Consider the following 15,706-nt stretch of genomic DNA (forward strand, 5'->3'; position numbering starts at 1 on the left):
CGTTGTTATTATAATTTTTGTAAATTATATTTTTACGGGTTGAGAATTTTTTTTTAATAAAATCAAATAATGACTATCCTTTGTAATTTTTACCCACTAACAAGAAAGTACCTCATTTTTGTGAACTCACCATGTAAAATAAATAATGTTTTTTTAATATTTTGTGCTTGACATTTAAAAATGAAAAGGTCCTTAAAGTTAGATGTTTGAAATTTGCTCTTCGTTCCATTGTGTACAATAATTTACTTGTGGTAAATTAAGTTACTGACCTTCTGCCTCGGGCAAACTTGTTTCGGAGGCCGAAGAGTCTTGTTGAAAGGCTAAAGAATAGTTATTTATTCTACAAGCACGTGTGGGAATAACACTTGATAAATACAATAACTACAAACTAATGTTACACGAGTTGTGCTTATTTTATTGAAACTTGCTAGGTGATGTATCAATCAAACTGGTTGTAATTTGTTGTTGCATGTAACTGCTAATAAAATGTTTTAGTTTATGTTTTTAAATTGAATTACTTTAAATTCACGGATTACTATTATTTTAGTAGACGATTTATTGAAAATGTTAACTGTTTAAAATTAAGTTCAGTAAACACGATAAAACTTGTAGAGGCTCGATGCTATTGATTATAAAAGAAAATGACCTGTAAATACAAACTCAACTAAGGAAGCTGTTCAGGCAAAACTAAAGTTTTTGGTTATGTTTAACATAATGTATAGGAAATATAAATTATATTAAATTAAGGGTTCGGGCGTAATGTACAGCCATAACGCTGAGATTATGTCGTGTTTGAGGGCACTAAAGAATTGTGCCACTCATAATTGCGGCGAACGAAACTGCGAGTGCCACTGTGGAGACATGCAACCATTAATATTATTATGATTTTGTGTATGATGAGTGTGTTTTGCAAGAATGTATTTTACGATCGTATATTATAAGTGATTAAATACAAGATTAATTAAAGTATTATAGACGTATCTCATAGACATATAATATTCTTTTGTAGTAGACATAATATTAATTAAACAATTTCATGTTACCCTAACTATTATTTAGGTATGGTAATAATTTGTTTGGTAGAGACTGAGACAGAGGTACTATACCTACTTTGTTATTTATGGAAGATGGGTCTAAAATAATAATCTTTGTCGGTGTGGGACGTAATACAATTGTTACATCTCGAGAATCAAACAATAAACTAAGTAAATAACCCATCCGACAGACTATTACGTTGATGTATTGTTTTCACAAGTATGTTGTGTTATAAGCAAAAGGTTTTCTCACTAAAAAGACACTAAACACAGTGAGAGCGGCTAAGAAAAGCTCTTACGTCTCTCGTTCTCTCAATATATCATATTTTTTCCCGCGTCTGGTGATATACGAGCGGTCTAGAGCGTGACAGGCTTCCGGGGTAATATTAATAAAATTATTGTGGGGACACGTTGCGGGCTTCAGGCACGACCTATCCGTCCAACACGTGCTGCTAGTCATTGAGCAAACTTCATTGTTACACTATGCTTAGATGTCGCAAATAGCAAATTGTTATAATAGCTTGCATATTTTAGTAATACATCGCAGATTGGTGCCAGGTTAAGGAATTTGTAGATTATTTTTAACTATTTATTGCTGTTTTGTAAAAAAAACCAAACGCTTGTTAGAAATGGTTTTAATTTTTTTAGAGTAGAACAGTATTTAATAAAAATAAAAGGTGTGAATTCACTTTTACCAATACATTTACTTACACATGTAGTTCTGAGTGATGACTTTACACAAATACAATAAATATGTAAACTGGTAAAATAATAGTTTCTGTGGTTCGCATTCCGAGTATTCCCATGAACGTTCCAACTCCTAATAAAAATCATTAATCACTTAGCGTCAGGAAGTTTTCCGATAAGTCATAAGTATATCTATATCGAGACATCTTTAATTACGCGAAGGAAAATAATACACCGATAACACCGAATGCTTATTCCGTATTCGCTCAAATAATAAAAGAGAACCAACGAAGCAGGTAGCCGATATTAGTCGATACGATGCTATTAAGATATTTCGCCGCTTCATTCGATATTACCTGCTTTGAATTGGCTCGATCATTAACGGTTTCCAATTACATTAAAATTTGAATTCATTCATCACGATCGGAATAATCGAACGAATACTTTTTCGGCTGTCTGCTCTTTGATTAGATTTTTACTGAACAAACCCATCCATCGCCGAACCACAAAAGGTCGGTGAAGCTACGGCCGAGTCTCGTTTCCCATTCGTTCCGCTGTCCAGAAATTTTCGCAATAAAATTAATCGTTCCAATAAAATTGAAGTAGAATAGAGCTTCCTATGCATGAGTACCTTTTAATTGGATCGTTCATTTTGTTCTTTGCAGACAGCGCAACGAGAAATCAAACTTCAGTGAGTTGTTCTTTTGTATGAAGGCGATTTCAAGACGCCGCGGCCGCTAACTAAGTGGTTAAAAGTTTCTGCTCCTTATACAACTTTTGTGCAGACGAATGTTTGTTGGAGTTATAAGTTATAACAATATTGTTTATGAGCAAACTCGATAATATGTTCATTTAATAGACGTTCTGTTGGGATTTTAAAATAATTAATTGACTCGGAAAATGCTTACTTTTACAATTACTATTCTTTGAAAGTTGAAGTCTGGCACTAACGGGATATTTGTGTTATTTTATACTAGAGGTCCACCCCGGCTTCGCTCGTGGTACATATTTCGCAATAAAAGGTAGCCTATGTCCTTTCTCGGGTATCAAAATATCTCCATACCAAATTTCATGCAAATTGGTTCAGTAAGTAGTTTAGGCGTGATTAGGTTACTTTCGCGTTTATAATATTGATATCTATGGATTAACAAGTGAAAACATTTAAAATGCATTTCAGCAATGCTCTGTAGTATAAGTTACGTTAAAATTCGTCAAAGTGAGCAATTGGTTGCGGATAAGCTGAACTCCCGGTGGGTTTAACAATAAAAATCAGAGAGAAGCATGGGATAACAGGCATGGAACAAACGGAAATGTATCCCCATTTTAATTTTCGACAAGCAATCGCGTTTAATGGGTTGATCGCGATTCCCACTTGAGTTTGTTCGATTTTGTTTAATTTGATCGCGTCGGCGATTCAGTGCCGGAATGTAGGATAAAAGCAATAAAAGTTATTTGGATTTCTGTGCATATATTTGTGTTAGGTATTTACAATATGTAATGTTAAAAGTATTTTTAGTTCTATAAATGTTTTGAGTGGATTGAAAAATTATAGAGATACATACTTAAATTTTTCAAGGGTATGGATAGCATTCGCCAGGCATTCGCGTATGTTTTGGAAGAAGTCATTAGTTTTGTGCACTCAAAGGTATTGGAAGCGGGTCAAATATTTCAACATATTAGAGGAAAATAATATGTAGCAGTAATTTATATTCCAAGTTCATTGAAAAAACGAAGAGATAGCATTTTTTACAACTTCATAATAATGGTTCTATAATTTTTATTGCAGTCAGCGTCTATTCGAGCGAGAGCTTTACCCTGACCTAGGTTAGGAATAAATGTTTTAATCTAACTAAAATTTCATAGTAGCTTACTATGGAGATAACTTTCTCGGAGTAATATAATAATAGGAGCTGGTTCACTTTGCAGGTTGTTCTAAGTTGCAAGTTTGCTAATTAGTTCATAGTCATTTATACGTATATTATAATAATAATTATTACTCTCATTGTCGCCATCATTATCTTTAACAGCCTTGATTCCAAAAGTTTAATTGATTTTGTTGCTTGAAAGCTTCTTATACTTTTACCTACATAAGAAAGGAGGATAGATACAAGTTCAATTGCAACACACGAACATTATGAAGAAACAAGTGATAACTGCGTTAAAAACAACCGACTTCAAACTTGCATTTGCGACATTTACAAATATACAGACAAAAATGCTCATAAAATAAAAACTACTGGGCCTATCCGAATAAAATTTTTATGGGACCAATTCGACACCATCCCGCATCGAACAAAAAAAGAATCACGTAAATCGGTTCAGAAACCTCGGAGTAATCGGTGTACATACATAAAAAAAAAAAAAAAACATACCGGCCGAATTGATAACCTCCTCCTTTTTTTTGAAGTCGGTTAATAAATAAAACAAAATTGTAAAATTGAAATGAAAAATGAATGAAAAACGTTTATGTATACACACATTATAAAATAGTTACACAATAAATTAAAGACACGACGATCGACTAAACTAGGTACTAGACCTGTGCTAAAGTCGATCGACGCTTTCCTCTCTTTAATGGCTGGTTCACACTTTGATTAGTGCGAGTGCAGGTGATGAGTGCGAGTGCAGGTGTGTAGTGCGAGTAGTGTCCAATTGACTGCGAGTGCAGGTGATTAGTGCGAGTGCAGGTGTGTAGTGCGAGTAGTGTCCAATTGACTGCGAGTGCAGGTGATTAGTGCGAGTGCAGGCACGCTGCGAGTGAGGGGGAAGGGAGGGCGCGCGGGACGTGGCTACTCGCAGTCCACTCGCAAAAAAATAGAACACGCTTCTATTCACTTTACTACACAGCCTACTAAACACTCGCACTAAACAGTCGCTGTCCACACGTAGTACTACTCATCACCTGCACTCGCACTAATCAAAGTGTGAACCAGCCATTAGACATAGTGCCAGCATTATAACGTGTGTTAGAGTTTGTGTGTGTGAGTGTGTGTGTGTTAGTGTGTGTGTGTGTGTGTGCGTGTGTTTATGCGTGTGGTTGAGTTTATAGGTATAAGATTGTGCGTGAGTTTAAATGGATAAGTATGCATGAAATGAGGGCTTTATATAGATTATCTTTTCAATACATTAGTCACATTAAATTTCAATTCTTACACAATATAATCATCCGTTCATTTTATAAATTCTTCAGTTTCCACATATGATAAGGTGAGTAGCATGTTTGTGATTTTATATTTAAGGCTAAAAGACGTCAAGTTGTGGATATTCAAAATTTTATTAACTTTGTTATAGAGAAAAGGACCCATATAGGCTTTACAACGTTTTGCTGCTACAGTATGAACTAAAGGTAAGTTGAAGATTTTATAGTTGCGTCTTTTTTCCGTTAGATTAATTGTATTTCGAGCTGATAGGTTATGGGTGTCTAGAAAGTAAGCGTCTAAAGATAAATTCATTTTTAAACGAAAGAAATAGAAACTTCTAATGAATTGTGGTTAATAATGGGGTTAATAAACAATAGTTTGTAAAAGGCGAAGAAAATAACTGAAACAATGAAAAGAGGAAGCTGAGTCACGAGGCGCTAGTTAAGAATAATTAAGACAAATGCCTGACAACCGCTTAACTTCAGGGGCTGAGTTATGCAATAAGGTTCCCACGAGGTTTTCCAGTCTGGAGTTTTGGCTTTTCTACTTTTTAGTGTTTGTTCAGTAATTTTATATTATAGTAAAGGTTAATATTCATACATAAGTATTTTGAATACATAACACGGTATTTGTAAAGGATACCGATGCTCTTCTTAGTCTTTATAGAAATGTATTTTACGTATCACAAGATATATAAAATATGAATAATAAGTATTTTCAAAGAGCTATTAATTAGTTTCATTTTTGCCCGGGCTTTTATATAGATTTATAGAGTGATAGATCACACTGCTTTACTTAAGTTACTATCATTTGAACGAAGATACGCAATATTGCATTGTCTTGACGAGATAATTTAGTAGAATGTCACGTGCATATATACATCTCACCTTCCACTGCTCTAACTTAAAATATTTTGCTCATCATATAAAATATAAAAAAAAGAGTTCATAATTTCCGTACCTATTGAAGATATTTGTACTGTCTTTTTATTTGTACTCCTCGCCAAACGGTCCACAAACTAAAAGAATTATACACGGTACAACGTCAACAAGAACACACATTTACTAGAATCATTAATCATCAATATTATTACGAGAATAAATCTTTATTGATGCGTCACATCTACACAACTGCAGAGCCTATAGAATAAATTACATAGAATGTTTACATACCAAGATCCTCTGCATCTTCGCTCCACTCCCCCTCCTGAGCCCAGCAAGCAGCCAGCATCACAAACAACCGTATCCACTTAACCGTACACATTGTTACATTATGGACACTCACACACACTTAAATTGCTTTATAAACGGGTACTGTTTCATTCTCGTCACGATAACACTGTTCCTTGGCATGTTTATTATTGGAGCATCACATTGAGTTTTTAGCTAAATTCTATAAGAAAATATGATTTTTATTTATTATTGATTCACATTGAGATGTTTAACTGACTTCTATAAGAAAATATAATTTTTATTTTATTACCTAGATACTTAATTGGTATTACAAAATACGATTTAAAAACCACGTACAAACTACGCAGCAACAAAATGCGCGGCAAAGCGGCTTCTAATTTTGAAAATGGAATGATCTCTTTTTCTTTTTTTATTGTTTGCCAGCATTGTGCCAGCATAAAAATAAACGATAAAAAATCCAAATAATACATCAAAAAGAATTATAAGTGTGTTAACGAATATTATGTCTGAATATTGGAAATATTATATTTTATTAAAATTTCTTTATTTCAGTTTACATATTAACATGCGTCACAGATTAAATAAGGTTACCCGTTCAGGCAGATTGACTTGAAAGGGACTGTCATTACTTGAATCAGCTTTTTTAATAAATATATTTTTATGAAAAATGTATAACAGAGGAACCGTATAGGAACCGTCCTTTATATATTTAATTATTTTAAAAATTTAAAACACTATTATTTATAATGATAATTTTACGGACGACGTCAAATTGAAATAGTTGTGTGTGCTTGCTGTGTACTTAATGTTTTAAATGAAGAATAATAAAAAAAAAGAATAAGTTTTGTTTTCTAAGCACGAAACAATGTTAATGCCTTATAACGAGAATGCAGCTCGTTTTATGTGTAAGTAATCTACTGTTACATTATTTAATAGCCACTTCATAACATTTCCATGGTTACCTATCTTAATCTCGAATTTTAATATTCCGAATATCATAATCCAGAAAACGTTTGGACATTTTTTCATAACCCCGAATTTTAAAATTTCGAAGTTTTGTTTGCCATATAATCGCAACTCCGAATTTCATTTGCCCATTTCTTTATTTGTACGACGTTTTACAATCCAGACGAATGAGTTCCAGACATACAAAATCTAAATGCACAAAATCCAGATGACCGTAATCCATATGCACGAAAGCCAGATTTTTAAAATACAAATTTTTGAAATACAGTTAATTGATTTCCAGACAAACAATGTCCAGATTTTTAAAATTCAAATAAACGATATCCAGCAAAACGAAATCCTTCCAGGGGGTCGCAGCACGAACCTAACCTAACCTACTGAATAGATTTTAACACTTTAACCTTTCTATAATGGGCAAGTAAAACAATAGCGAGTCGGTTCTGGCACTCGCCGGCCGCTGCCGCGGCACGCTCGCTTCGCTCGCTCGGCTCGTGCATGGGGGGTCACACTTCAAACCTAACCTAACCTACTGAGTCGAATTTGACACTTAAACCTTTCTGTAATGGACAAGTAAAACAATAGCGAGTCGGTTCTGGCACTCGCCGGCCGCTGCCGCGGCACGCTCGCTTCGCTCGCTCGGCTCGTGCATGGGGGGTCACAGTTCAAACCTAACCTAACCTACTGAGTCGACTTTGACACTGAAACCGGTCTGTAATGGACAAGTAAAACAATAAATTTACTTACTGACAATGTTTATTTTCAGTCGATAGTAAAGGTATAATCACGATTGTATGGAAATCAAATAAAAAGATTATGAAAATCTGGCAATAGTTTATCTGTTATACGATTATATGGGAACCAAATAAAAAGATTATGAAAATTTGGCAATAGTTTATTTGGAAAATGGTACGATGGGAAACAAAAAAAAGTATTCTGAGAATCTGGTATAATGAGATTTGTATTATGAGAATACGGGAAACAAAAAAATACTTTTTAAAAATCTGGTTTTGGTGCATCTGGAAATTGATTCATCTGGGAAATTAAAAAAGGAATTTTAAAAATTTGTCATTCATTACATCTGTCTTTTAAAAGTTCTAACAACCGTTTTCGGGGTTTTAAGATTCGGGTAATAGAAATTCGAGTTTTTAATAGGTTACCCATTTCCATATCAAATTACGACAGACAACTCTGTGAACGATATAATATATTATACCCCTGTCAAAAATATATAAAACTTTGACGCACGGTTACGTTTATATAGCATACATGAGTAAATAATGTCTTTTAATCTCCACACAAACGACTGACCCTTATTCCGGGAGAAAGTTCGCGGGAGGTTAGAAACAGTAACGAAAAATGTATTTTTCGATTATGTTGTATAACATTCGGTCAATTGGAAAGGGAAGAGGGCTAGTTCGAGGCTCCTTATCTAGATTGGACGGTAAATTTAAATCGGATACGTGACTGAATTATATGAAACTTATTACAGTTTCAATTCATTTTTCCAATAAATTTTAAACAAAAATTTGACTATCTCTGTATAGATTTAAATAGCGAAAGAACATTGTCAGACTTTTTTTCATACCTAATCAAAAAATGGGTGAAAATTTGTAAACTACCTACTATTCATATTTGTAATGGACGATATATTCCCAGCAGATTACAACAACTCTATTGATATAATAATAAAAGTATCTAAACGTTCTATATATAATGTAATATGATGGATCTTGTGATAAACGTTGCGTTTTATTGAACGATGATAATATTATAGGTCATAGACTCCGCATTAGCAATAAATCCAGTTTGTAGGTCATAAGTCTTTGTTTATCTTATCTTTTATTGAATATACAACGCGAGCCTTCCTTTTTTTCTTATTGGATGGCTTTATTTATTGCACAAGTTTGTTTTTGACCGCCTCACGTACATTATAGGCCGAACCTTTCCAATCCGGAATTGGCAATCGCTATTTGATGTAATATGTTATTCAGTAACTTTCACTCTAATATTTCTTAGAATTTCTATTTTGATGGAGGATAAATTATTTAGTTGATAAGCTGTTCAGTATACGTGTCTTTATACAAATAATATTTGTATATGCAAAATATTTACCTCTTTCACTTGTGTCGACAATAGCTCGCTTACACTTATTATTGCTATTTTTAAAAAGGCGAAATATGATGTATTTTTTACGCAATTTGGATTTCGCTTGCGAGAGAGATTGACTAGATGAGTTTTATTTATTGGTTAAGTTAAATTACACAAAATCGGCCTGTTTAAACCGTCGTACATGTTTCATGTATACATGATTAAACTTATAAAAATTAGCGTAACTTATATAAATTATTCATATTCACTTAATAAAATGTAGCCCGATAATGTCAGCCGAGGATTTGACGACCTCAAAATTCTCATACACGTTTAGGACGGCAATGCCTTGGAAGGACCCTCTTTTGGGTGAACGACGATCCTGAATCTTTTATTAGCTTTGTGAATGGATGGCCAGTTGACATAACCGTCGTAGACATCTGTTGTGATATTACGCCATATTTCCCAGGGTCCTTTCGCTTCATTCCATCGATTTAGGAGGAAGCCGATTCCACTATTTTTCTGCACGTGGAATATTTTAGGGCTGAATTGAAATCGACGTAATACGTGTCGGTAGGGGAAGACAATTGCTGACGCGGGGAATATGGATGTATTGTGTGTCATCAGAAAACTTGTATTATACGGTTTATTTCGGAAATTGAATCTCAGGGGGCTTTTTCAATAGTTTTGTCGTGCGTGTGCTTTTCTGATCAAGGTGAATGCGTTTTATCGATGTTTATTTATATTTATCGGTATTGTTACTTATATTGAATTAAAATTTATTTGATAAGAGGCTTATATACGTATTCTATAACTATTAACTGTATTATATTCTATAACATAACTGATTTAGAAATAATTAAAAAGTACGAGGTGAAAAGTATAAGCATTATCTTCCTGGTCTACCTAAATTATTAACTACAGTATTTATAAAATACCTTCAAAACTATTATCTTGCCTTATATTTGAAAAGGTACATTTTTATATCAATGAATTAAAGAGCAGTAGGTATAAAGTATTAAAAAAAACATTGTTACCAAAAATTATTATCTTTGTAACGTTCTTTAATACTCACATAAAGCTAATTTAGAAAATCACCATTTATCTTCACGACAGTAATATTTAAAAAGTAAATTGAGTATTTCCAGAAAATTAAGCGCGGAAGAATATTTTCTAAATCAACTTCAACGGTTGAACGGAGGTTACTCGTGAACGTCTTCTTATAGACATTTTTTCAGCTCGTTTAACGTTTAACTCCAGTCGCAGCGTCTTTTGTAAATGGTTGGAATTCTTTCAAATATGGTATGGTTGGCATTTTTCAAGTATACTAACATTGTGTTAGGGCGTTCAGGCGGGAAAATTGCCCAAAAGAGGCTGAATTTAGGCCGCAAATTATTTTTCGTAACCTTAGTTCTAACTATTCTCGTTGCTTATATATTCAAGGTCAAGTTTTCAGTATTTTTAGTTAACCGTTCGTTAGTTTTATACATAACGAAAATAAGTATTCATAAATGTTTTATTTATTGCATAAACGCTAGCCGACTAATGTAATTAGGTGTTATTTCCACGAACTCAATTTAAACTTTAGTCAAAAACATTTTGTACTCGTATCAAATTTGTATTTACACAAACAGAACATCGAGGGACAATAATACTTGAAACTTGGGATGAATAATTTTGCGCTCGATTTATGGCCTAATTAATTCTACATAAGTATTTGCATACATTAAAACGGTCCGAAATTATTAGAATTGTACAACCCTTAGAACTCGAATGTCCCTTGCGTTAGTCCATCGTTTCGTATAAGTTTTATCCCAGAGGGCTAATTAGAATAAAAGAGTGTTAAACTTTTAAATAACTGTTGGGAACGATTCCAACGATATGCACACTCCGAGCCATTGCTGTTTACAATTATAAAAAAGAAAATCTAGTTTAACTTTACAAAACTTTTGCAATGCCAGGGTATTATTAATATAACACCTAGGGTTTAATAAAGATGGCTAAAACTCATTTGTTCAATTGAAGCGCCAAAAAAGCTAAATAAATCACATAAATGTGAACTCGGGCGTGCTTATCAAAATAAATAAATTTTGTTTTATAAAAATTATAGTAGTTCTTTTGGTTCAGTGATGAGTTGTTTATTTAGGAGGAAAATAATTCATTATTTTGCGTAATACATTTTCCATTTCAATATAAAAATTCCATTGACTTGATTTTTTACCCATACGTAAGTTAAGAACATTTATTATGTTTTTTTTTAGTAGCAGGGCACAAGTCGTAGAGTAAATCTGTCACCAAATCATTGAGAGGCCAGCGAGGATTATTTTTATTCTCCAACAAGATTTATTTCCCTTAGATTAGCATTCCTCTTATTTATGCTAATGTAATTTTAATGGCGCCAGCTTTTTCGACTAATTTCATTTTACGAAAAACTCCCCGGATTTTGTTTTAAGTCTTGGCTTATTAAAACTGCTGTGACGATTGTGCTTTAATAAAATTTAAATCATCGGTTTAGTTAAGAATTAATTACATTCTTCGTAATTAAAAGGATTATGAGTCCGTAAAGATTCGTCTTTATAGCCGGAAAATAAGCTTCTAATTACGCAGCTATTTAATCTTATCCTTTATTCGAGGCGATTATTTCAGCGTTGCGTCTTTTTTATCCGAGCCGAGGCCGATGAATTACGGAGGACTTTCTTTCGTTTTTACGCAAAGTTTGTAGGCAAAGTTAACACGTCGACGTTTAAGTCACGAAGAGTGTATCGGAAAATTGGAATAGAAAGAAATTCTCTTAGCTAAGGCTTTCTGAAACGAACACTAGCGTGCACTTTAGAGCTCTCACCGAGACATGTAATTGTTTATCGTGCGTCCATTACTTTCGGTTCGATTTGATTTTCTAACAAAGAGCGATTGCTGTGAGAAAATGTTAGCTACATTTGTGTGTTTGCTATACTTCTGTACATAATGCATTAGTCTAACCATGAGTGATTGAAGTCGATTCTTTTCGGGACTTTTACAAATAAATTTTCATTGTATCTACAAATCACAATGTGATTACATGTAGGTTTTTACAAAAAAACATAAAGCTATAATTATTTTAATACGTTTTCTGGCAAACAATCATGATATTTTTATACTTTTATTGTGAAACAAACAGAAAACCTACACGATAGAAAAATGTATCAAATTAATAAACATTATAATTGTAAGAACTAAGAACAAAACCTACGCTTTTTGCCGAGACGGACATCATAGTAATTTCATAAAAATTCTCACTGACTAATATTAGAAAAAGGTTGCAAATTTGTTTAGTTGGTATCTCGGGGGTAATAATCTATGAAACATTTGAGCCAATTTCGAAAGTTCTATTTCTAAAAACGATGGCTTTGTGGAATGTATTGGCTATTTTTATCACAGTACATTTTATTTGTCTTTAGTCTTGAGGAAAACTTTGTCCACGTGTACAAAGTCACAAGTATTGGGTTTATTATAATCAATATAATGGAAAAGTTGAACGAGAGGGGTAAAAATAATAAGCACGTGTTTCTGGAGTTTATTACGAAACCGTTAAGAATTTTTTGTTAAACAATGGCCAGGCAATTAATTAATTTGTTTAGACATAAGGTTCAAAATGGTTTGAACAAATGATGTCAGTTAGGACTCGGTTTGTACGTTTCGTATTGAACAACGCATGGAAAAGGTAAAACCAAGCCCACGCAAATGCCTTCCTTATCTGTGGTCTCTATCATTCATAGTCTTGGTGGAGTTTGTAAGGACGGCTCGAGGGATCTTTTGCAAGTGTCAGTAAAATATGACATCTGCCATGAACGATCTGGCTAGGTGTATTTAGATGTTGAACTATAAAACGACGACTTAGCCTTTACTAACTTAATAGTTAATACACTTAAAATTATAAAATACGAAAAAATAAATCTGAAGTTGATTCACATGCGTGCTAGCTTATCGACAAGTAATATAATTATTAATTAGTCATTTTATTAGTTTATGCAAACGACGATTGTTTCTGCGTAACATGATAATAAGAACACATGCGAATTGTTCGTGTATGTAGGTATTTTGTTTCATAATAAAATATAATTATATTATCGTTAAGTCAAAGCCTATATTTGTTTTTTTACGTCTTTTAAACTGTATATTTTTTGTTTATATAAAATGTCTCTAAACCTATATTTCTGAAGTGAAACAAAACTTTGGGCGCGTTGAGAGTAAAATTTCAAGGTCGCGTCATGGCAATACCGTCACGTCATGGAGTAAAGCGAAGTTTTTTGTAAGTACCATCTTTGAATTTCTTCAAAGAAGTTTCACTTCTGACACGTGGGTTCCACTCACACGTTCTTTTTTTCTATAATTGACACGTAGTAACCAGCGTTTTAAATAATAGTAGGTACAAACAATAAAATTAAAACGTTTCGTCATACGTTTATATAATTTTGTAAATAATATTATATTTACAATAAAATCAAATATTATTTACAAAATAATATAATTGCTATTTAATTAAAATTAATTTTAATATGCATGTACTTAGTATGTTCGAGTAATACTTTTAATGTGTAGAGATATTTAGGAGGCTAGAGAGTGACTCTTTACTTTTTACGGCGTTAAAATACCTATATCACATCCATGGGAACATTGACCATGCGGGCAACATTTATAACTGAACTTTTTTTATACAATTAAACAAGTTACGAACATTATAATATAGTAATATCACGCAAACATAATTTTAAGATTTAACTTATACCTATTAAGTTGAACATTTGTGTGACTTTCATATTTATAAACTATAAATCAAAGATATAAAGCGCGTCACACACGGTGAAGATACTATAATATTTTATCTTAAGATACTGTAATATAAAATCTTCATCGTGTGTGACGCACTTTATACCTCGATTGATATTTTCATCATCCGCGTATAAAATGCCGCGTATTAAAATCTAAAACTGTAAATTATTAGATACTAATGCTTTAATATAAAATGGATAATTTAGTCCAGAAATAAAAGACGCAGCAGACTCTACCTTAATTTGGGACATTGAAGATAATATTATAAAGCTTAAGATAGGAATAAAGCTTTATTGTTGGCTTTCCGAGAACTTTAATAATTAAACTTATCATTTGACCTTTCATATAATTTTCTTGAAAAGTTAATAAATGCGTGAAATAAAATAAAAGTAGCGTATATAACGAATGTGAGAAACCTTTCCTCTCATTATGTCGAGTCCTTCAGTTAAATAGCTTCATAGTGGATATAAGACTATTCATACAGTTCGCTATTGCAGCTTATAAAGCTACGGAGTCAATAATATTTAATATTTAGAAAATAAACCAATACTTTATTTTGAAGAAAAGTACCTATTAAGGCTTACACTAATAATTCTGTAGGAGCTCTGAATTTTTATACAATAGTAACATTTAAGTGAAGATAATTATTGTATTGAAAAACGGGGCTTTTACGAGCAAACCTGCGGAGCAAGTAGCCGTCATTACATATGAATAAAAACATAAAAAATATGACGATCTAAGTCACAAAATTGCGCCGGTGTTATAAACTGTAACTGGGTCAGTTTTATACGGAAAGAAAAGCAAATTTAAATAATATGCAAATTTATATAACGTAGAATTAGGTATCAGATGATTATATTATACATAATATTATGTACGGTTAACCGTTAATGCCTTATGCGGGCGATACTCAATATTGTCTTAGTGATTGTCCTAGTGAATATATTAGATGAAGCTATAATTATTGTTTATATATTGCTCAATTTATATTTAAATGTTTTTTAGTTTAATGTAGTCGATATTATTTTATAACACACGTACACATAAAACTGTATCTGTATAAATTATTATTATTTACTGCTTTAGAAACCAACCTATATTTTAAGAATTAAACATTCAGTTGACACACTAATATTTACTTACAAAATAGTTTCCACAATTACGATTTACAAACAAAAATCAAACAAACTTCAGCAATGTGGTTCATTTTGTTTTCAACCCATATCTAATCAACAGGTCAGTACAGAGCTTAATTAATAACATGTCACAATTCACAGGTAATTATTGTAATGTGGTTGCTAATTTTATTTTAAATGAGACGAGACTCGCGTGCCGAAAGCTTTGACAAGCTCCCGCATGTATCCGCGCCGAGCCGCGAAGTACTACTGAAACGGCATTGGACGACGTTTTCCAAAGGTGAGGATTTCGCCCGCTCTCGGCATTCATCGGCTACTTTCGACTCACTCATCTCGATTCGATTGTAAGGAAAGAATTTCATATTTTACGAATAAGAACATTTCTTATTGAAAAGCTTTACTTAATACATTGAAAGGAAATCGACACAGCCTGAAAGAAATATAATACAGTAAATAGGTAGGTAGTAAAGTAATAAAAGTAAGAAAGCATATTATGGAAATGAATGGCCTTCGATACGGGAAATAAATTGCTTGTTAAGTATTTTATTGTGATACCATTTATTTATAAAGTTGTGTTTTATTAATTTATTTACTTTCTCAAAGACATCTTTTAAAACTAAGATCATGTCAAAGGGCAATGGAGAGAAGTATGA

At 32.7% G+C, this 15,706-nt stretch overlaps 1 protein-coding gene across 1 annotated transcript in view; it reads right to left on the bottom strand.

The window, feature by feature from the left end:
• Nucleotides 1-15,278, bottom strand: part of LOC149480414 (neural cell adhesion molecule 1-like) — a 67,419-nt gene extending 52,141 nt beyond the window's left edge. The window contains exons 1-2 of the mRNA XM_089706984.1: nucleotides 15,061-15,278; nucleotides 6,034-6,253 (exon numbers count right to left, since the gene is read on the bottom strand). Of these exons, the coding sequence (XP_089563110.1) occupies nucleotides 6,034-6,124 (91 nt within the window). The 5' untranslated portion in view covers nucleotides 6,125-6,253; nucleotides 15,061-15,278. The remainder of the gene's footprint in view (nucleotides 1-6,033; nucleotides 6,254-15,060) is intronic.
• Between the last annotated feature and the right edge of the window lie 428 nt (nucleotides 15,279-15,706).

This window comes from Colias philodice, chromosome 18 (assembly GCF_061535455.1).
Source record: "Colias philodice isolate Cphi_HAF_F1 chromosome 18, ilColPhil1 Martin Lab GWU primary, whole genome shotgun sequence".
Taxonomy (NCBI): domain Eukaryota; kingdom Metazoa; phylum Arthropoda; class Insecta; order Lepidoptera; family Pieridae; genus Colias; species Colias philodice.